Genomic DNA, 24283 nt, shown 5'->3' on the forward strand with positions numbered 1-24283 from the left:
AAATGTGACACCACCTCTTAAAATGTCGGTCTGGTTTAAAATAGTTCTGGATAAAACCTTTTCACACCAGGGGGTCACAAGAATAACCTTAGTGTTTCTACCGAGATTTGAACCCACGACCTTTCGGAAAATGATCTACTTAATACGTCATCAATTGGATCCAACATCACCTCCTGACACAACACTGCAAGTCTACGTCAGTCATCAAAAATTAGACAACTGATTCCAAAGTGCGTCCGTGTATCATATTCTTCCGCGTCCAAAGACAAACAAAGGCTGCGGCTAAAGATAATAATTAAAGGCGCAAGGCTAGTAGTTAAATTTTGTTCGCGGCATCCATATTTATTCACCTCACAAAATGTCGGTCCAGTTATCTAGTTATTCCGGTGTTTGATATCATAATCCTAATGCTATTCAACTTTATTAATACAATTAGAAGACGACTGACTAATCCGAGCCTCGAACACAATGAAAAATCACAACAACAATGTACGAAGCATAACCATTATGACGTAGTTCCGCCTTCTGTCTGCGCACTCAACGGTAGGCTAAGTCTATTAGTACATCCGGCGAGGAAATCCGCCCGTTCTTTTCGCTGATGGCATTATCCCGTTACATGGATGTAATAACACAGCATGATAGTGGTATCTATATCCGAGGGTATTTTAGGATATTAAATTGGTCGAATGAACTTTATTCCATAGCAAGCTATTTTTATAACGCTACGACCAAACAAACCTACTGCAAAGCTATCTTTTAGAGCCTGGGCATTTATATAACGCAATATACAGTAAACGTGCTCGAAGCGCTTTACAAGGGATCCCTTTATTTATTTTTTTTGATGACTACGATGTTACTAGTGTGCATCTGTGTGAGTGTATCAATGTCAATATTGTATTGTTATAAATGTGTAACCAAATGAGAAATTGCCACTTTTTTTATGACAATAAACAGGGACGGCTGGTAATAATGGGCAGGGTGGGCAAATACCAGCCTGTTTTTTCAAGTTATATGCTGTATTACCAGGTCCGAAATAATCAAATTTAAATTAGATAATTTCAAAAGTTACTACTTAAACTTGATACTTCGTACTGAAATCAATTTGTGTGTATCTTTGATAGATTGCGAATCACCATGCACCCCGTAATGCATAAACCGGGATGCGCTCCTGTTCTTTTTATCACCCCCCCCCCCCAACCACTCCACTCCACTCCGCCCACATCGTCATCTCATCGTCACGTCGCCTGACGGTGATTTTGCTGTCTGGCCTCTCTAGTACTAGGTCGGGCTAATTCAAATGAGCCCACCTTATTAACCAGTGTACACTAAATAGAGATTTTGGCAAACGAACTTTTTCTTATTTATTGCCTTACTTGTGCTGGGAAGGTTCCAGTATTGAATTAAATTTATTAATTTACTAATATTATATCAATTTAGTATTAGTTTGTGTTGTTTTAATATATTTGTTTATCCATTTAAATTATTTCTTTTTTTTCCCCTCGTTTTCTTTAGTGTTTCTCAAAACTCATTTATTTAAATTGTTTTCTTATTTGTTTGTTGTTGTTGTTGTTGTTTTTTGTTGTTGTTTTTTGTTTTGTTTTTTAACAAATTAATTTGTTAATTCTTTTTTTTTTTTTTATTCTTAAAGTAATTACGGCAGTATTTTTGTTTCCAGCCTAAATAATTTTGCAAAACAATGTATTTTCTATTGTATTCCCTCTAATAAAACAAAACACTTTTATTCAAAAGTCACGACTAAATAAATATATAAAATACAACCACCATTTTGGTTTTCTCAACAATTGAATTAGTATACGAGAAATACTCTTCTGAGTAAGGAGATAGTTGAATTCTAAGTTATAGAGGAAATAAATACCTTTAAAGGAAGGGTGGGCAGATTCCGTACTTGCCCGTCCTGAAGCTAATACACACATAAGATGGTTCGCGATGAAGAGGCGGGAAGCAAGGGATTGGTTGGGTAAGGAGCAAAGATAACACGGTAATTATTGTGACGATAGTCAAACGAATACATGAGGAGAGATTGGTAACATTATTTTGTCTTAATTATATTGTATGAAGTATTGGCGAAAGCCTAATATTAAATAAACGTTGTTTTTGTTTGTCTTATTTTGACTATGGAACTGATACTGATACTTGTCATAGCAGACCTGCCTACTTTAGATAGGAAAATAAAAATCGTAGTTTTCAGGGCTAATAAAATCGTAGATATTTTAACTACCCTTTAAAAAAATCACCGGAATTTTCGTCTGTTTTGATAGATATCAAATTTTAAAAAACGAGAAAAAATAATTGGAAACGTAATAATGATGGTGATGGTGGTATAGTGGTAGCGGTGGTGGTAGTAGTAATGATGATGGTAATATTATTATTATTATTATTATTATTATTATTATTATTATTATTATTATTATTATTATTATTATTATTATTATTATTATTATATATATATATATATATATATATATATGACCGAATCCTCTTTGCCCCACCACTGTAAATAGGCTAGAACCGCCACTGACAATAAAGATTTATTATTATTATTATTATTATTATTATTATTATTATTATTATTATTATTATTATTATTATTATTATTATTATTATTATTATTATTATTATCATCTTCATCATCATCATTATTATTATTATTATTATTATTATTATTATTATTATTATTATTATTATTATTATTATTATTATTATTATTATCATTAGACAACTGCAACACAAATCATGTAGGACGAGACATGACGCCTATTTGGCGAAATTACATTATTTTTTTCGCTGTTGACTGCCTGGTAGTCATTTTACACCTAAGTAGGGTGAGAGAATGTGATTAAAGAGTCTTTTACACGGACTCAACTATGCACCGCTCAGAGTGGGAGTGTCATACAACGAGAGCACGTAGCCGCACATAGCTGTATATTTCTTTTGCTCGATTAGCGCATAATAGGGAATAATAGCCTGATGTTAAAATACGGGTTCATTGAAAATGTGACACCAATCCTCCGGAGGACCTGATATAATATATATATATATATATATATATATATATATATATATATATTTATATATATATATATATATAATATATATATATATATATTTTATATATATATATATATATATATATATATGAGTGATGGTGGGTACTCGTAGAATGGATACCGTAATTTAGGGTGCTGATGCCAACAATTTATATTTTTGACCAGTTTTAACATTAAATTCACCTTTTAAGCATCTGGTTCGTTCCGACATAATGCCGTTTTGAGACGATGAGTCACAATTTATTTGGTGCACACCTAATAGAGAAGAGAAGTCGTGACGCCACACAGTGTACTCTACCGGTTCCAAATTCCTTGGAAGTGTGCATGTAACCATTCCTTCGGAAGACTAATAATGAATATGTTTCATGTTGAATCATAAGATGGCATTACTATTTTTGTAACAGAATGTTACAGGCAAATTCTGAGGATTACGGGATGTTAACTCACTCAATCCTAGAGATTTTTGCTACTTTTCAAAATTGAAAAAAAATGTATTAAAAATGAGCACGTGTACATAGATAGTTTTATTCAACTACCATTAACATGCAAAAACTAAAAACATTAGCTTTGATACCACGCCGATAATTTGTCTCAGAAAAATGTAATAAATGTGTAAGGCATGGGGGTAAAAATAATCCGGTCTAACTACGGATATAGTCGGTGTTAGGGTTGAGTGAGGTAAAGAACGAGGATGGATGATCTTCATCATTGTCAACCAGCATATTATAGTTAGACCAGAAAACAAGATGCCTTTGAAACGTTGAAAGCAGAATATCAATAATTACACTAGGTATGAATCCAGTCAGTCCACTGGAGGAGAAGTTGAACACTTCCAATGAGATTCGAACCAGATTTGTTAGACATCACACTTACTTAGCTCCCTATTTTATCGCTTTACAGCCTACGAATATCCCCACGTTGCAGAGTTGTTTAATGACCAGCAACCTGAGGTAGGTTGTAGCTCAAGCGATTCAATTTTAAACGCTCTAAAAACCTAATTGTGCCACTATGTGGTCTTGTGGTATGACACTCGCTTTCGGATAGGAAGGTCCTGGGTTTGAGCCTCGCTCGGCGCATAGTTGAGTCCTTGGAAAAGGCTCTTTACGCACATTCTCTCACCGTACTCAGGTGTAAAATGAGTACCTGGCCGTTGACAGCGTTGTCTTTGTCCGAAACAATTGTAATATCGCCTAACAGGCGTCATATCCCGTCTTACATGTTGCATGTTGCTGTTGGCCAGGAACCCATTGTAAAGCGCTTTGAGCACTTTTAGTGGATATTGCGCTATACAAAAGCTCATTTAAAAAAAAATTCGGTGTCCCGATTGGTCAGTTGGCAGAGCACTGGCTTTGCACGCAAAGGATCCGAGATCGATCTCGTGTGAAGTCAAGATTATTTTTTCTATCCCCCCCCCCCCCCCCCGCCCCCCAGCTTGGTCTCTTAGATCTGGCGGAAAGTACTTTGCGATAAACTAGAATCTTACATAGATGATAACAAGCAATTGATTTTGTCCGTTCCGAGGCCTGAAATTATTAACCGGTTAACTGCAGTACTCTGTAAAAAAAACACGTATTCAAAAATTTGGCCAGAAAACTCGTCCTTCAAATATCGATCGATTTAAATGACACCCATCTTGGCAAAAACTCTCAAATCCGGGACCTCGCGGATTGAGAATTTTTGCCAAGATGAGGGTCATGCGAGGTCCCAGGTTTGAGAGTTTTTGCTAAGATGAGGGTCATGCGAGGTCCCAGGTTTGAGAGTTTTTGCCAAAATGAGGGTCATGCCAGGTCCCAGGTTTGAGAGTTTTTGCCAAGATGAGTGTCATGCGAGGTCCCAGGTTTAAGAGTTTTTGCCAAGATGAGTGTCATGCGAGGTCCCAGGTTTGAGAGTTTTTGCCAAGATGAGGGTCATGCGAGGTCCCAGGTTTGAGAGTTTTTGCCAAAATGAGGGTCATTTAAATCGATCGACATTTATTGAAGGATGATTTTTCTGGCCAATTTTTTAAAGATTTTGTGTTTTTCCAGAGTACGGCAGTTAACTGGTTAATTTAAGCCCAATCCTAGTCAAACTTAACTGTACTGTAAAGTCTAGTTTAGGAATTGGAGCATAGGATTTTATTGGGAATGAGATTAGCGGAAGAGTAGCGTCCCTTGATTGGCCGTCACCTTACAGAGAGAAGGTCAATTTGGTTTTGTGCATGCGTCTCTCTCGTCCTCGCTTTCGGTGAAGTGTCTCATGCCACTTTCACCGGAAGCGAGGACGAGAGACGCATGCGCAAAACCAACATGACGTTCTCTCTCTAATAACTTTTCCGTCGGTGACATCCAATCAAGGGACGCTACTCTTCCGCTAATCTCATTCCCTATTGGCAATGGACGTGCTAAAAAGTTCACCAAAGGAAAGATAAGAACAGAATGGGTTCCTTCCTAGCCCGTATAATCTATAGAAGATTTGGAAGTACAAAAGGCAAAACACGTTAGACCAATTTATTTTTTAAAATATGTGACCCTTCGCCTCAAAACGGTATTAAGTCGGGATGGTTAAGATGTTGAAAATCGAATTTATAGCCAGATATATGAGACTTGTGTTGAGTTTGTAAGTTTTAGTGAGGAGATTGGATACCGTACTTTAGGGTGCTGATGCCAACAATTTATAAATTTTGACCAGTTTTAACATTAAATTCACCTTTTAAGCATCTGGTTCGTTCCGACATAATACCGTTTTGAGACGATGGTTCATATATTTATTTATTTATTTATTTATTTATTTATTTATTTATTTATTTATTTATTTATATATTTATTATTTTGACGATGAGCTTAAAGATGTCTGATTCTTTGATTGAAGACTTAGTCTTATGACATTTTTTAAAACAAAAACATTATGATGGTAATTGGATTCAATAGTCTGATGTCACGTCGCCCAGCAACGGCGGCCATCGTGGTTCTAAACAAAGAAAATCGGTACATTTTATTCTTCACGCTGGCTAGAACTTTTCATATGACTTGTGATCAGAATGTGTAAAAGTCAAAACATGATCAGATTTATAATGTTTTTTTTTTTTTCTCCTCTGGATACGCTTTTCTGCTCGTCGGAGAAATATTTCATAAGGGCGTCCGCCATTGTTCCGATAGTTTAGAGCCAGTTACTATGGATCATTACGAGGGAAGTGACGTTAAGACTGTTGAAGCGTATAGATAGTATGCAGATGACGTCACTCAGGCCTTTGTTATTGTTTTTGCCATCCGCGTTTGTGAGTTGTTCTCACTAAACTGTATTAACCAGACTATAAAAGTTAATGGTTACACAGAGTTTGTGTGTTGGTCCGTTATACTTCCGGATGGCAATGTTGTGAACTCCTTGGCCAAGCGCACTCTATCTATTGGTGAGGTTCATTTCAGACTTTGAGTGTTTATAAGCATGGTGATATATAGGGCTCCAGATAACTCAGTTGGTAGAGCACTCGCTTCATGCGTAAAGGGACCGAGATCGAATCTGGGTGATGTCGAGATTTTTTTCTGACTTCCCTCTCCCCGTCCATCTAGCAGTGATTGAGAAGCTGGGTCTGTTAGATCTGGCGGAAAGTACTTTTGAAGTAGACTAGCGTCTCATTCAAAGGGTAGAAGCAATTGCTATTGTTTGTTTCACTAAAACACGGGTCACATCGTTGCCCTTACTCTCCTAGTGCGGCTATGTGGTCTAGTGGTATGACACTCGCTTTCGGATCGGAAGGTTCTGAGTTCAAGCCTCGCGCTCGGCGCATAGTTGAGTCCTTTGAGAAGACTCTTTACTCACATTCTCTCACCGTACTCATGTGTAAAATGAGTACCTGGCCGTTTTCAGCGTTGTGTCTGTCCCCCAAAAAATTGTAATATCGCCTGACAGGCGTCATGTCTCGTCCTACATGTTAAATGTTGCTGTTGACCAGGGACCCCTTGTAAAGCGCTTTGAGCACGTTTAGTGGATATTGCGCTATATAAAAGCTCAATTTTTTAAATTTTTTTTTTTAGTAAAATCTTGTATGCATTCTTAACCAGAATATAATGGGCAATGGAATTAATTAATTGAGCTTTATATAGCGCAATATCCACTAAATGTGCTCAAAGCGCTTTACAAAGGGGTCCCTGGTCAACAGCAACATTTAACATGTAGGACGGGACATGACGCCTGTTAGGCGATATTACAATTTTTCGGACAAAGACAACGCTGTTAACGACCAGGTACTCATTTTACACCTGAGTACGTTGAGAGAATGTGAGTAAAGAGCCTTTTCCAAGGACTCAACTATGCGCCGAGCGCGAGGCTCGAACCAGGACCCTTCGATCCGAAAGCAAGTGTCATACCATTAGACCACATAGCCGCACAATTATGATTTGAAAAAAAAGTATCTCTCGCCATATAAAAAGTTAATTTTGCCTATTTGACAACCGGAGTTTATGTCTATCAAAACTTAATTCAAACGTCTTGCATTCGTATATATTTTTTTTTCTTTGAAAAGCAAATATTTTGTGAGACATTCTGGGAAATATAAGGTGGTAAATTAGGGAGCAGTCACAAATGAAAAGAATAGTATTGATATTTTAAAAAACCTAAACGGAAAAAACAAAAAAACAAAAAACAAAAACAAATTAAAGAACAAACAAAACAGGTCAAAAATCAGAAAGCATTAAAAAAATGTGATATAAATATGTGACCCCTCGTCTCAACACGGTAATAAGTCGGGATGACTAAGATGCTGAAAATCTAATTTGTAGCCAGAAATATCAGACTTGGGTTGAGTTTATAAACTTTATTGAGGAAAATAAATAACATATTTCAGATTGCTGAATATCAATCATTCATAATTTTGTCCAATTTACCTTTATATTGACTTTTTAGCATCGGGTTCATCCCGACATAATACCGTTTTGAGACGTTGGGTCACATATCTCTCGATCAACATTTATTCAGAACCTAATCTTAAACACGCGACGTTGCCCATCTATCTACAAGAAAACAACTTAATCCAATATAAACATGGAAAATGTACCAGGAAAATATAGTATTAACGATATGATGATTATAATACGTTTCAAGTACTCCTCCAATCGACTTAGCTCAACCGACTTCTGATTAAAACCTCATTTATCTCCCTTTGTTGTCATGGATACGTGTAATAACAGTGCTAGTGCATCACTCCTCGCCCCATCTTACTCTTCATCCAGCCATCCATCCATCCATCCCTGCAGACTTCCACATACGGCATCCAGTAACTCTATACCCATAATCCTTTCTGCCGTCTGCTGTCAAATAACACATGGGGCCTTTCTTGACTTTGACCAAGATTGAGGCTCGGTCTGGTTCGCCTATTTGAATGTCCGCCATCGTTCTCTTCCTCTACTCTCCACTCTTCCTTCTCTTAAATTTCTCTACCATCATTATCATCATTGCCTTTATCATCATCATCAGCATTGTCCTCATCATCCTTATCATTTATTTCACCATCACCATCATTATCATATTTTATCATCACTTAGAGCTTTTATATATATATATATATATATATATATATATATATATATATATATATATATATATATATATATATCGCGAAATATCCACGAAATGTGCCCAAAGCGCTTTACAAGAGGTCCCGGCCAACGGCAACATTTAACATTCAGGACGGGACGTGACACCTGCTGGGCGATATTATAATTTTTTTCCGACAGAGACAACGCTGTTAACGGCCAGGTACTCATTTTACACCTGAGTGCGGTGAGAGAATGTGAGTAAAGAGCCTTCTCCAAGGATTCAACTATGCGTCGAGCGAGGCTCGAACCCAGGACCTTCCGATCCGAAAGCGAGTGTCATACCACAAGACCACATAGCCGCACTTAGCAAATAATTATAACTACAATTTCCGGTGCACATGACTTACTTTCAGACTTACGTTGATTAACATTTGAAAAAGTGTGTATGAAACAGTGTCAGACAAAGAAGTACCTAATTAAATATGCAAGAGAAAATCACCCTGGGGAAGTCGAGCGAGACTGGCTGGGGTTTTTTTTTGGGGGGTATGTTTTTCCTTGCTTTGTCTGACGCCATTTGATGCACACCACACTGCTCAGTGCCTTACACTAGTGCCTGCTCCCTAGATTGTCATCTTGACAACACACAAGCAAATTTTCCGATTTACGTGTAATCATTTATTATCTGAAAATAATGTGTACTATCAGTATAGGCGGAGGAAAAAAAGTGCCCTTGAATTCTGCATATGAATACCTTGATTACTTTATATTGTAAACAATTACGTCCTTCCTTGCGGAATGTTTAATTTTGTTTTCAAGGGTTTGACGGCGCTTGCAACATACTTAGGTCATTTCAGTGCCAGTAGGAAGAGAGAAAATGGGACTTTAAAAAAATCGAGATTTACAATTAAAAGCATACCACAAAATGTAAGACAAAGGGGAACATAAATATTTAGATTCCTAGAGCACACTGTAAGTGTAGTTAGTTTGAGATCACCTAAAAGTTTCATCCAGACACAAACACTGCTACCCATACGCTAAAGTGTTTACAAATTATGATATTCAAAACAAAATAACAGTATATAATAGAGAGATGATTTACAAGGGAAAAACATAATGTCATTTCCCTAAACTATATCCATATATTTGACTATTTGCCTCCCAGTCAAGGATTCCGGCCAGGGCCAGGACAAAACCAAAATAATCTCATTCCAAGACAAACTCAGAAAGCATGTTAGAAAACAGGAATATTATGGGTATAGAAGACACAGCAAGTGCCTCCCTACCCACTATGGAAGGACAAAAGACCCCACCCAGCATCGGAATCGTAAGAGTAAGATGTCTGCTAAGAATGTTATGAAGGAATATATATATATATATATATATATATATATATATATATATATATATATATATATATATATATATATATATATATATATATATATCCATCACACAAACGAAAGTGACACGTCATTTAACCATTTAACTGAATGACACGTATTTAAAAATTTGGCCAGAAAACTCGTCTTTCAAATATCGGTCGATTTAAATAACCCTCATCTTGGCAGTAAAAACTAAAAACCTCTCAAATCCGGGATCTCACAAGATCCAGACTCCGTGTTCTGAAATGCTATGCTCCTTTAGAAACGTGGACATTCCGATGCCCTGTAAAAAGAAGCTGGAAAGACATTGTTAAAAATTTTAAAAGAAACCAAGAAGTTTGCGATACCACATGAATTGAACCAACTTTGCTCCACACAAATAAGTCAAGAAAATTGAAATATTTTTTACCCTGTAATAAGACACAACTCCATTTTATAAGATATTTTAGAGGGCAACGTCGAAGGCATGAGACCAAAAGGCAGACCAACAAGAACATGGATGGATGATGTGAAAGGCAGGAGACCAAAAGGCAGACCAACAAGAACATGGATGGATGAAGTGAAAGGCAGGAGACCAAAAGGCAACCAACAAGAACAATGGATGGATGATGTGAAAGGCAGGAGACCAAAGAGGCAGACCAACAAGAACATGGATGGAATGATGTGAAAGGCAGAGACCAAAAGGCAGACCAAAAGAACATGGATGGATGATGTGAAAGGCAGGAGACCAAAAGGCAGACCAACAAGAACATGGATGGATGATGTGAAAGGCAGGAGACCAAAAGGCAGACCAACAAGAACATGGATGGATGATGTGAAAGGCAGGAGACCAAAAGGCAGACCAACAAGAACATGGATGGATGATGTGAAAGGCAGGAGACCAAAAGGCAGACCAACAAGAACATGGATGGATGATGTGAAAGGCAGGAGACCAAAAGGCAGACCAACAAGAACAGGGATGGATGATGTGAAAGGCAGGAGACCAAAAGGCAGACGAACAAGAACATGGATGGATGATGTGAAAGGCAGGAGACCAAAAGGCAGACCAACAAGAACATGGATGGATGATGTGAAAGGCAGGAGACCAAAAGGCAGACCAACAAGAACATGGATGGATGATGTGAAAGGCAGGAGACCAAAAGGCAGACCAACAAGAACATGGATGGATGATGTGAAAGGCAGGAGACCAAAAGGCAGACCAACAAGAACATGGATGGATGATGTGAAAGGCAGGAGACCAAAAGGCAGACCAACAAGAACATGGATGGATGATGTGAAAGGCAGGAGACCAAAAGGCAGACCAACAAGAACATGGATGGATGATGTGAAAGGCAGGAGACCAAAAGGCAGACCAACAAGAACATGGATGGATGATGTGAAAGGCAGGAGACCAAAAGGCAGACCAACAAGAACATGGATGGATGATGTGAAAGGCAGGAGACCAAAAGGCAGACCAACAAGAACATGGATGGATGATGTGAAAGGCAGGAGACCAAAAGGCAGACCAACAAGAACATGGATGGATGATGTGAAAGGCAGGAGACCAAAAGGCAGACCAACAAGAACATGGATGGATGATGTGAAAGGCAGGAGACCAAAAGGCAGACCAACAAGAACATGGATGGATGATGTGAAAGACTGGAGTGGACTCTCTGTCTCTGATGCTGAATTTAGCCAAAATGCATGCAACAGAGAAGAGTACCTTACTATTTCAAGTTGGTATAGGAGAATAAAAGAGATAACAAGGTTGTGTGTGGCCTGATATAAAATACACTAACCAAGGGCCACCTGATACAACAGATCACTCCATAAACTAATAGTTCATTTTTGTTTTCGTTTTTCAGGGTTTTACGGCGCTTGCAACACATTTAGGTTATATCAGCGCCAGTAAAAAGGAAGAAAATGGGATAGTAAAAAGTTCTAGAATTACAATTAAACCACCCAAGAAAAAGTAAGACATAGGGGAACTGGGAACAAATAGGGATCAGATGTAGATTCCAAGAGCATACCACCAATGTACTTAGTTTGAGATCACCTCTAAGTCTCATCCGGACACAAGCACAAAATCCAACAAAGAGGAATACACTCTAATGCTAACATTATACATTGAAAATAACAAATATAATAATACATAACAGAGAGATGATTTACAAGGAAAAAAATATCATCTCCCAAAACAATAACTATGCATTTGACTGTTTCCCTCCCAGCTAGGACTCCGGCCAGGGCCAAGACAAAACCAAGTAATCTCATTCCAAGACAAAGACAGAAAGCATGTTGGAAAACAGTTATAAGGGGATAGAAGAAACAGTATGTACCCCCCTGCCCACAATGGGAGGTAGGAACCCCACCCAGTAATAATAGTTAATCGTCAACGTCGCAATTTGGATTTTATTTGACAGTAGTGAGTAAAGAAAATGAAGTATTAAAAAAGTAGTCCTCTTGAGCTATAAGGTTTCTATAGCGTAAACGGACAATACTTTCTGCCAGATCTAACAGGCCTAGCTATCCAATCACTGCTGGGTGGACAGCGGCGAGTCCGAAAAAATATCTCTACTTCACCCGGGATTGAACCAGGTCCCTTTGCATGCTAATGCTAAGCGAGTGCTTTACCAACTGAGCTATCTGAACCCCCGTGTTTGATAAAATAATCAACAAAATATCAAATGAAAAGCAAACAATGACATTTTCAGCAAACATATCAAGTGCACTTTTTATTTTTTTTCTATCCCTTAAACTTAAACAATAACAAACAAAAAAAAAAAAAAACAACAAACAAACAAACAAAACTCCAACTCAATAATATTTCGCAAACATTTTTATTTCTTAATTTTCCACTTATAACAATGACTCCCTTTCCTTTTCTGCCTGTTTCAATTTCTCTTCTCTTAAATAATAATGTGAAATTGAATGTAAGCTTCAATTTAATTACAAAAACAGATCAAATGAACGTTTCGGGTTTCCCCTTTATCAACAAAACAGGATGAATGAAACACCACAGATGAATCATCTGTGGTGTTTCATTAATCCTGTTTTGTTGATAAAGGGGAAACCCGAAACGTTCATTTGATCTGTTTTTGTAATTAAATTGAAGCTTGCATTCAATTTCACATTATTATTTGTTTCTTCGAGCTTCGAGCAGCAACATTTACATTACCCTTCTCTTCTGAAGACATCAAATCATGTCTTACATTTATTTATATCCCTTTGACCATGCTATTCAAACACACTTTACATAATATAAAACTATACAATACTTTTCAAGCCAACAGGACATTGCTATATACAATTAACTTTGAAGGTAAAATAAAAATTCATGAAAACAAAACTTGGACCTCACAGGGTAATTATTGTGACCGGGAAACATCTTTTCATCAAATCTATCTCTGGGGAAAAGAATTGATATGATATGAAAAATAAAACCACCTAAGTGCACATATTAGCAGGTCTGAAAACCGACCGTGATTATGGGCTTAATTTATCATTGTTATGTTATTAACGTGCAATGGACAATTGTGACAGTTTAGTCATAAATTCAACAATGAGCCCATAACAATTTGGGTTATCAGACCTGCAAATAAACACAACGTAGAAAAATCTGTGACAAAAACGTAATATTATATAACTAAAAGATGAATTTTAAATGAATGGGAAGTAATATCTAAAATACAATATTTACATGCAATACAATCCACAATGAATGATGTGATAAGTAATTTGTAATGAATAAAATGCTTGTACACATTGTAGGAATATCCTTTGCATAGGTTTAAAAATGTCCCTTACCATATCCTACTTACTTACTGATACTTTCGATGTCTACAGATAACACATCAATATACATAGTGATTTTATACATGAGTTACGTTTGCTTTCTTTGATGCTCATTGGCTTTTGAAACAATTTAAGGGCATTTCTTTGCTTGTTTCATAAAAAATAACATTTATCTGAAAAGATAAAATATGAAGCAAGAATTTTTTCCAGTTTTACTCTTAATCCTAACCCATTTAAGAAATACTGTCTAATAAATAGTTTAGTTAACAATGGTAGAAAATTCAGACATATATATTATACACAAATATACATTTCACCAAAAATTCCACTAGTGAATGAATCTCGTAGGGGTTCCGATAGCTAGTCGAGATTTTTTTCCGGCCTCCCTGTCCGAACAGCAATGACTGGGTAACTGGATTTCTAAGATCTAGTGGAAAGTATTTTGCAATAGACTAATGTCCAATCCAAAGGGTAGCAAGAAATTGCTAATGTTTTTTTCACGCTATAGATACCAGGATAAATTTCGGCTCATGGGGATTATAGCTCTGCAGGACTCCTATTTTTTCCCCCAATGAATTTAGTATATGATACCATTTTGTAATACATTGTTCCAACAAATGAATTCTTTAGCCTCTACAATTACCATCTGTTTCCCTTAGATCATGCTGAGATAAAAAATTTGATTCCCAACTAATATTAAATCCCCCCCCCCCCCCCCCCCCCCCCCCCTATAACCAACAAATGTAAAAAATGAAACTCGATATGAATTTTTGACGTGTCACAGTCTCTTTTTTTCCTTTGTCAGTTTAGTCATAAATTCAAAAGTGTATAAATCAAAATTGTGCCAAGTATTGTGTTGAAGCATTCAAAGAAAATGTATGTGTCAAATATTAACAACTCTTTTACCACCATTGTAACAGTTCCAGTAGTATTAAATCTATCCTTTAAAAAAAGTTAAGCAATATAATAAAATAATTGAAAAAAAGCAGAAAAAAAAAGCTATAGAACGTGTGTATATTTCTATGGTTTATACTAGGGCCTGACTGTGATGGACTGCATCAATTCAATGGTAGGGACAACATTTTCAATGACATTTTAAACTTGTATTGTCAAGAGGAAATGATACTTGTGTTTGTGTTTAATGGTTTTACGGCGCTTGCAACACATTAAGGTCATATCAGTGCCAGTAAAATGGAAGAAAATGGGATAGCAAAAAGTTCTAGACTTACAATAAAGCATCCAAGAAAAGGGAAGACAAAGGGAAATTGGTTCAAATAAGAAACAGGTGTAGATTCCAAAAGCACTCTATCAAAGTACTTAGTTTGAGATCACTAAAAGTCTCATCCAGACACAACTATAGGTCCCCGCTAGGAGGAACACACTCAAAGGTTTTACAAATCATATATAATATGATATAAAATGTTTGAAGTAAGAACAGTGTAAAAACCAAGTTTTAAGAAAATCGACTTTGAAGTTGAGGCACATGCTTCACATACAAGCAAAGGAAACTCCTTGGATATGGGCATTTAAAATCGTTAAATGCGTTGTGGATTATTGTAAAAGATAACACGCGTGTCCTTGATTCATTCGGTCTCTTTTTGAAATATGAATGTATTGACAGTTCGGAATGAATGTTAAGTTATAAGAAAGGGCGACTCACTCTATTTCATCTACCATCATTCTACACTCGTGTAACATTAAATGTAACGAAGTCTGAAAAATAAAATGTTGACAAACAAATAAAAGGATGCTTTGTATTACCATATAAATAAATATATAGCCACTGCAAAAGATATGTGTAGGCTTGATAGGTCGTTCTAATGGTGGCCACAAGTGGAATCAGTTAAGTGGAATGGTTTCTACATAACAGTTTTATAATCATCATTATTATTAATCATAATTATCATTATTAATCTTAATTATTAAAATAATAATAATTATCATTATTATTATTATTAATATTATTATTATCATTATTGTTATTATCATTACTATAATAATAATAATAATAATAATAATAATAATAATAATAATAATAATAATAATAATAATAATAATAATAATAATAATAATAATAATAATAATAATAATTTATTATTATTATCATTATCATTAACTTAAAACCAATAGAATTATTATGTTTTTTTTAGGAGAAGAATAATTGTAGTTTCTGAAATTGCAGAACAAAAACTGAAATTGGATCATTTTGACCATTTCCACTTCAAAACCAAAAATCCCATTCTTCAAATCCTGACATAATACCAACCCAAGTCAGCAGGTCACTTTTGTAAACAAGAAGATTTAAGAATAAAAAAAAAGAAAGAAATTAATATGTAATCGTTAACTTTTCCATAAAAGATTTCCAGCCTCATCTTTGTTGGATTTTGTGCAAGTAGTGGATGATACGGTCACGTGACACCAGGCTGGAATCCTCCCTCTGCTGGTCAGGATGAACCTTCACCCCTTCCTCCCACTGCCAGTGAAGAACGCTATCCTTGCAGTCTCTGAATACAAGCAAAAGCATAATATATAACAAATTTGAAAAAAAATGAAAGTCTACTTAAATATAAGATGAGATAAACGTTATTAATCGAAAGAGGAAATTACATTGTTTTGAGCACAGCATGACCATTACTTAATTGTCATATCGTCTAACAGGCATCATGTCTCGTCCTGCATGTTAAGTGCTGCTGTTGGCCAGCGACCCCCTTGTACAGTGCTTTGAGCTTGTTTAGTGGATATTGTTTTTTATAACAGCAAAAGTTTTTTCTTGTTTTTGTGTTGTTTTTTTTTAACCAACATATCATGCAACCACACATAATCATATATGAAATTATATGAAATCAAAAGGGTGATATTCCGCAAAGACCCAAGTAAATTCAAATAATAATTATTAATCTAACAGAATCATACAGATGTACACACACAGACACTTAAACACACACACACACACACACACACACACACACACCCATATACATCAAAACTGAAAATCTTATGTTTTACAGAGACCCAAACCATAACGATTTAATTAGACACACACACACACACACACACACACACACACACACACACACACACAATCTCTCTCTCTCTTGCACTTGCACGCATACATTTTAAATAAAGTCATTGTTGCACAAGTTATTAATGATGAAATTAAACCTGAAAAGAAAAAGGACCAGTTTATAATTTGAATTGCAAAGGGCATAAATGAAAGGGGGCATCTTTGTCTTGATATTTTCTGGTGAATTTGTCGTTCAGGATTTGATGGTTCTAAAACTTCTTCCAGTGGAGAATAGAAAGCTTGCATCTTTTAAAAAAAATGATTTATATCAAAAATATACTTCCAACTAAATCGATTCTGAATACCTAGCATGAAACAGATGGTTACAATTTGGGTTAAATCTAATTCTAAATATCTAGAATGAAACAGAGAGTTACAATTTGGGTTAAATCTAATTCTGAATATCTAGCATGAAACAGATGGTTACAATTTGGGTTAAATCTAATTCTAAATATCTAGCATGAAACAGATGGTTACAATTTGGGTTAAATCTAATTCTGAATATCTAGCATGAAACAGATGGCTACAATTTGGGTTAAAATCTGCTTTTAAAACAAAAATCTGAAATCTTTTATACTACAACTGATCTCCAATGGCTTGAGACGAATAAATTGGGTTCATTATGCAAAGATTTAAAATTGACTTTCTGTAATAACCTTTAACAGACATACACTTCCAATACATTTCAAGCCTTCTAAGTAGTAACTATGAGTATAATTAGAGAATATTGGATTTTAGTAATAATAAAGATGGATTATTTAATTTTTCTTGCATTAACTTTTAAAAAAAATTATTTAAAAAAAACAGTGAATTGAGAGCTTGTTTGTCAACCTGCTGTTTCTGTCTCTCTTCTCTGGCTATGGACTGAGTAACATTCCCGTGGGCACAGAATCGACTACATCAGATAGTATTTTGGTTTTTTTTTCAAATTAAGTCCCTTAAAAACCATACATACCAATATTTGTGCCTGCGCTTCTAATATGCTGTATTCAGTATGCACGAAGCTCCCTATTTAAACAAATCTTACTATGATTTATAATATTTAGTGACTATTATATATCTTCAAATGACAAAATTTTGTTACCGAACATTTGCGATAGATTCTGAAGGACATTCATATACAGATCTCTTGTCATGGATGTGGAACCAGTACCATTTCCCTGTTGATTTGCTTTGGCTTTTAATCCATGGCTCTGAAGAAAATAGACATATAGACAAATCTTCAACGTTTGGAAAAATGAAAGAGTAGACCAGTTGACACTACTGAAAGAATATGGTTTTTCATTTTCGGCTCCAATTGTATGGAATTCTTTACCACCTAAAACCCGACAATGTGAAAGTCTACCAGTCTTCAAACAGCATCTAAAAACTGATCTTTTTTATTCTGCTTATCGGGATTCCATGTGAATTTCGAACAAGATGTGTGTGACTGTTGTAGTGATTTCGTAGTTGAATGAATGAACATGTGTGATTTAAGAAAAACAACAACAAAAAAAAACTATTGTAAAGCACCTCTGAGCACTATTTGTGGATATTGGCGCTATATCAAATAATAATTATAATAATAATAATAATAATAAAAGAACAGCAGAATAAATGACGAAAGAGGAAGGCAACACAGGCATTAGTTGATCTGTCTAGATTATTTATGGAGGACTTTATTGTCTCTTTGTTACACAGAAAAAAAAAAGTGAGTGTAACTAAATGAGTGAAAATTTTACACACATTAATTTAAAAAAAAAAATATTTACAATTCGCACATAGAAACAAAAAAACAATCCTTTTTCTAAAACATTTGAAGCGAAGAACAAACTCTGATTGATTCCCACACACCTTTGACAGTTTTCACAATGTCAATACCACTAGGATGGAAAAAGTTTCCAGAACCATTACTGTAACATAAACGGGGCTTGTTGGCTGAACCCTTCACAATACGCATAGACAATCTGGATTGAGGAAACAAACAAAAAATGCCAAACATTTAAAACTGGATAAAATCAGTTTAGTATTCCCTACTTATTTGACGTAATTGTGCAGCTATGTGGTCTTGTGGTATGGCACTCGTCTTGTGATTGGTAGATCCAGGGTTCGAGTCTGGCTCTGAGCAGCATATAGTTTAGTCCTTGGAGAAGGCTCTTAACTCAAATTCTCTTTTTGTACTCAGGTGTAAAATAAGTATCTGGCCAATAACAGTGTTGGGAAAAAAAATAAAATGTAATATTGCCTAATAGGCATCATGTCTTGTCCTACATGTTAAGGGCTGCTGTTGTAACTTGTAAAGTGCTTTGATCATGTTTAGTGGATATTTCATTATATAATTGTTCAAGTTCAACGGTTTGATTTTTGTTAACCATAAAACAAACCAAAATGAAGGACGAGGTGAAAAAAATAGATCATAACATTAAAAGCACTTGAAGGAATATTTTCTAAAAAACAATAAAGACTTCGCATTTAGTGACATCATGATGACAGTGTTATAAATGAAAAAAAAACAAAAAAACAATCAGAATATCACAGCAATTTCACTTGTCCAACCTGTTAAATATTTCTCCAATGTTGTCCAGAGGAAATACATCAGGCACGTGGAGCTGTGTGAGATCGGACCTCGTAGGCTTGTGGATCGCTTTCACAAACTTCTGCAACTTTTGAAATCTGCAGGTGAGAAATACAAATTGTGCGAAACAATTCAAATATATTATCCCATCTTAGGAGATGATTAAGGTTCAAAGAATATTTAAAGGACGTTTATAATGTAACATCCATTTTAAATGCATTATAACAAGGAGACATATTCAGTAAAATAACAATCAGATATCAGTGAAATCCAGTTAACAGAATTTGACTTATGCAAAGTCATCTGTGGTATGAAAATCATATTTTGTTTGATTTTTATCAGGATAGAAACGTGAGTTATATCAGAATGTGCCAAACTTTTCATAGAGGGATTTTTGGTTCCAATTCAATTAGCATTTCAAAATGTTTTAATCAGCAATATAATTTCAACTCTTCATCATTTTTTATGATAAAAACCTGTAATCGTTCCCATGCCGTAGAAATGTTCTTATTCATTATCCAATCGTGTAGTCCACTTTTTTTTATTTTGCAGTAAACGAAAATCATTTTTATTAACATTTGTTATGATCACTATGAAGTATAAGAAGAAAGCAATGCACAATATCCTTTTAGAATTGTTTCACGAGACATAACTGTCTACCTTTAACAATTTAGTACAAAAATCATAATATATTGTAGCTAATAAAAACGATAACATTTCTCAAAGGCTTACCTGGTTTCAAAGGACAATTTCCGGACGTCTTGTCCACACAGGTAAAAGGCATCCAACACATGAATGGTTGTCTGTCTTCTCTGACCTTTGCCCTACAAGAGAAAAGATGCTCTCCTTTTTATTGCATTCATATTTGTATTTTCTTTTTTCCTATTTTATCCTTTCTTTAAGAATACAATCAAACCCCCTTTGCAGTACAAGGATGTTCCTGACACTGTTTAACACAGCTCAATTTAAAGTCCCCAACCCCCATGAAAAAAAGACCAAACACAAGTCAACGTTTAGTGGAATCTTACTAGAGCAGTTCCAAGTATGAAAAAAAAGTATTAAAATGAATCATTATAAGCTAATATTCAGAATTAAATATTGTATATTCAGATAGAAACACTTTATAATCAGTTAAAACTTTATTAAAAAGCCCCCCCCCCCCCCCCCCCACCAAAAAACAAAATAAAAAAAACAAAAAAAAAAAAAAAAAAAAATCTAAAAAAAAACCCAAAAAAAACAAAGTAACAAAAAAATATAAACAAATAAATTGCAAAAAGTTCAACATGCCATCATTATTTATCTTCTTTGTTACAGTTAAGAAACTCTTGACAAATGCCTTTAATCTGCAATTTGTGACTCTATTCTAATGGGAAGCATAATCCATTCCGTTTTTTTTTAACATAAAGGGAAGCAACTCAGTAATAATAGTCAATTGGTGGGCAGTTTTTTTATTCTTGTGATATGACACTTGACTTTTGATCTGTAGGTTTCTGGTTTAAATCCCGCTGAGGGTGGTGCAAAGTTGAGTCCTTGTAAAAAGCTCTTAACTTATATTCTCGGATAATACTCAGGTGTAAAATGAGTACCTTGTATTGTCGTTGTTGGAAAAAAAATTAATATTGTCTTACAAGCTTCGTGACTTACCCTACAGTGTTGCCATTGCTTGAAACCCCTTGTAAAACATTTTGAGCACATTTAGTGTATATTGCACTGTATAAATGCTCAACCCTTTTGCTTTTTATTAATAATGAATAAACAATAATCCTTGATTTTCTTTCAATTTTCAGTCACGCTAATAAAACCTAAATATGTTCAAAATGCTAAAGATCATCAAGTCCGGTGAATAACAGTTCAACTAGTTTTCATTGTAAATTTACTGTAAAAATAAAACAGGAATGTAAATGTTTTAGATATAGAACAATAATCACCTCCCCTCGTAACTCTGTAACAGCTTGAACTTCAAGTAAGGTTTTTGAAGGCAGCTCCACTCGAAAACCATCAAGTTTTTGCCACTTGGTTTTGGCTCTTCCATCCCATTTATACACATGTAACCTCTGACATATAATAGGGGATGAAAATATCAGTAAATTGTACAATTGATCCATAAACACATGAAATGGGCCAAGATAAAATTTTGTTTTGGCCACTTTTTTTTGAGGATGTCTATTGCAGTGCTTGTCAACCTTTATTGAAATAGTACACACTTTCAACCTCGACATAAAAGCTTGCACACCCCAGTCATCACAATACACTAAAATTTAAAAAGCACTGATCTGTTGTCAAACATTTATCAATGGGTTATCAACAAAAAAAAAAAAATTAATATAAAATATTTTAAATCAAAAGAAACCAAAAAAAAAAAAAGGCTAATTAATTATTAATACAATGGCTGGATGTGGAAAGTTGGGAAATAAATCAAATTTTGAGCATTTCAAAAACCAAAACAATGATTTGTTATGTTATCGCGACGAAAGATCAAACTTGACTTCCTGCTATCTGACTTGGTATTATACTGCCATCATTCGCAGAGGATTGATTATTTTAGTGTGCGGATATGTGGTCTAGTGGTATGACACTTGCTTTCGGATCGGAAGGTCCTGGGTTCGAGCCTCGCGCTCGGCGCATAGTTGAGTCCTTGGAAAAGGCTCTTTACTCACTTTCTCTCACCGTACTCAGGTAACAGTAGTGCGGAGCAGTCCCAAGCATGTTTAGGACCGCTGGTTCTACGGTCCCAGGGAAATGTGAACCGCAAGGACCGGTTCGAACCAGTTCTTTTTCGACATAGGCCATTCACAAGGCTCGTGGGACCGTCAATGAACCGGTTCTTTTTCAACATTGGCCAATCACAAGGCGTCCTTGGGACCGTCATACGATAGGAACCGGTCCTGCAGTAGATGGCTGTAGAACCGCTAAGTGTAAGTGAGAGCGGAGAAGGCGTGTTGCCTCAAAACATGAAAATAGTGCTATAACACTATCCATTAAGCCTGTGTTTGTGTGGGCGCGTGTGTGTGTGTCTGCGAAGATTGATGGAGCGGGTCGGGTCAATGTTAGGGAGTGAAAGGAAAAGGGATTGTTAATGTTTTGTGTCTGTGACATGCTGGACCAAAAGTATGGGAAGTGGGAAGAGTTTGTTTTGATTTTTAAAATTTTTTTTTTTTGGAGGGGGGGATTGTTGTTGTCTCCATTCCTTTTTTCTCTTTTCGTGCGGCTATGTGGTCTTGTGGTATGACACTCGCTTTCGGATCGGAAGGTCCTGGGTTCGAGCCTCGCTCGGCGCCTAGTTTAGTCCTTGAAAGACTCTTTACTCACATCCTATCACCGTACTCAGGTGTAAAATGAGTACCTGGTCGTCAACATTGTTGTCAGTGTCGGAAAAAATTGTAACATCGCCTAACAGGCGTCCTGTCTCGTTCTACATGTTACGTGTTGCTATTAGTCAGGGACCCGTTGTAAAGCGCTTTGAGCACATTAAGTGGATATTGCACTATGTAAAAGCTCACGTTTTTTGTTTCTTTTTTAATAAATAAAAAATTCTATCTTTGGATAGGACGCTGTCTATCCCAAAGTACTTTTCGCCAGATCTAACAAACCCAGCTACCCATTCACTGCTGAATAGACAGAGATCAGAAGAAAAAAAAGCTCGACTGCACCTGGGATCAATCTCTGGCCCCTTGTGTGTAAAGAGAGTGCTCTATCAACTGAGCTATCGGGCCCCCCAAATAAGAAAGCTATAGTATGTGAAACTTGTATCATTTGATTAGTTAAAACACCAAACGAAATAAAAATATTATTGTATCATCAAATGACAACAATGCGATAGAAAGGAGTGGTGACAACAGATAGCCAAAAGGAAAAAATCGGACCAGCTAGGTTCGAAACACACACACTAACACACACACATCTTATAGTAGTCACATTCATTTCAAAGAATAACCCATTAAAGAAGAGGGGTGATGTTGTCAAAATAGATCATTGTCATTGTGATCATTAGTGTGTTGTAAATTAGGAAATTTACCCCGAGTAATGGAATCGTCCAAGGCGTCTCGCGGCCCCTCTTACCCCACCACACACACACAAGAGGGCGTATGATCAAGAGGGGGTTGGTGTGATTAATTAAGTGGGATGGGTGGTTAGGCGAACGACCTAGGCAAAAGAACTGAGAAAATGACCGAGAAAAGACAGTAAAGAAACTAGAATCACTCGGACCGTTCAAATAGAAAGATAAGAAGTGAACCGCTAACGGTTTTTCACCTTGGGACCAGTCCTCCGGTCCCAGCTAATGAACCGTGGGACCGGTTCTTGGGACCGGTCCTCAGCGCGGCACTAGGTAACGGGCGTCATGTCCCATCTTACATGTTAAATGTTGCTGTTGACCAGGGACCCCTTGTAAAGCACTTTGAGCACATTTGGCGGATATTGCACTATATAAAACTCAATTTAAAAAATAATAATTTTTTAAACAAAAGTAAACTTAACTTTCATATTCTCTGTGCCCGCTAATTCAAACTTTTATTTCAACAAATTTATGAGCTATACTTTCATTCCCAATATATAATGACCTACTGTCTCAAAACAGTATTATATCTGGATACCATAGATGCTCAAAATTTAATCTATAGTGAAAAATAAGAAACTTTGGTTAAGTTTATAGGGTTTATTGAGGGAAATGGATATAGTTTTTGAAACTGACAGAAGCTAAAATTAAACAATTATGGTCTTTGGGCTTTATAATCACTTTTTGACATTTTGTTCACCCTGACAACATACAGATTAAAGATGATAGTAAAAAGAAGCCCTCAGAGCCAAAAGGCCCATGGAGCTGGAGTTTGTCTCAGTTTCTATAGCGTTAAATGATAGCAATTGCTGGCTATCCTTTGGATAGGACACTGGTCTATCACAAAGTACTTTCCACCAGATCTAACAGACCCAGC

At 35.9% G+C, this 24283-nt stretch overlaps 1 protein-coding gene across 2 annotated transcripts in view; it reads right to left on the minus strand.

Annotated features, from left to right (window-relative positions):
- Positions 1-14447: 14447 nt before the first annotated feature.
- The window catches only part of LOC144970012 (cap-specific mRNA (nucleoside-2'-O-)-methyltransferase 1-like), a 425811-nt gene continuing 415975 nt past the window's right edge, over positions 14448-24283 (minus strand). For both annotated transcript variants that reach the window (XM_078909181.1, XM_078909170.1), the window contains exons 17-22: positions 21281-21406; positions 20085-20176; positions 19334-19450; positions 18632-18744; positions 17883-17991; positions 14448-16238 (exon numbers count right to left, since the gene is read on the minus strand). In XM_078909181.1, the coding sequence (XP_078765307.1) occupies positions 16103-16238; positions 17883-17991; positions 18632-18744; positions 19334-19450; positions 20085-20176; positions 21281-21406 (693 nt within the window). In that variant the 3' untranslated portion in view covers positions 14448-16102. The remainder of the gene's footprint in view (positions 16239-17882; positions 17992-18631; positions 18745-19333; positions 19451-20084; positions 20177-21280; positions 21407-24283) is intronic.

Source organism: Berghia stephanieae, chromosome 1 (genome assembly GCF_034508935.2).
Source record: "Berghia stephanieae isolate SIO BIC M18660-M18661 chromosome 1, UCSD_Bste_1.3, whole genome shotgun sequence".
Classification (NCBI taxonomy): domain Eukaryota; kingdom Metazoa; phylum Mollusca; class Gastropoda; order Nudibranchia; family Aeolidiidae; genus Berghia; species Berghia stephanieae.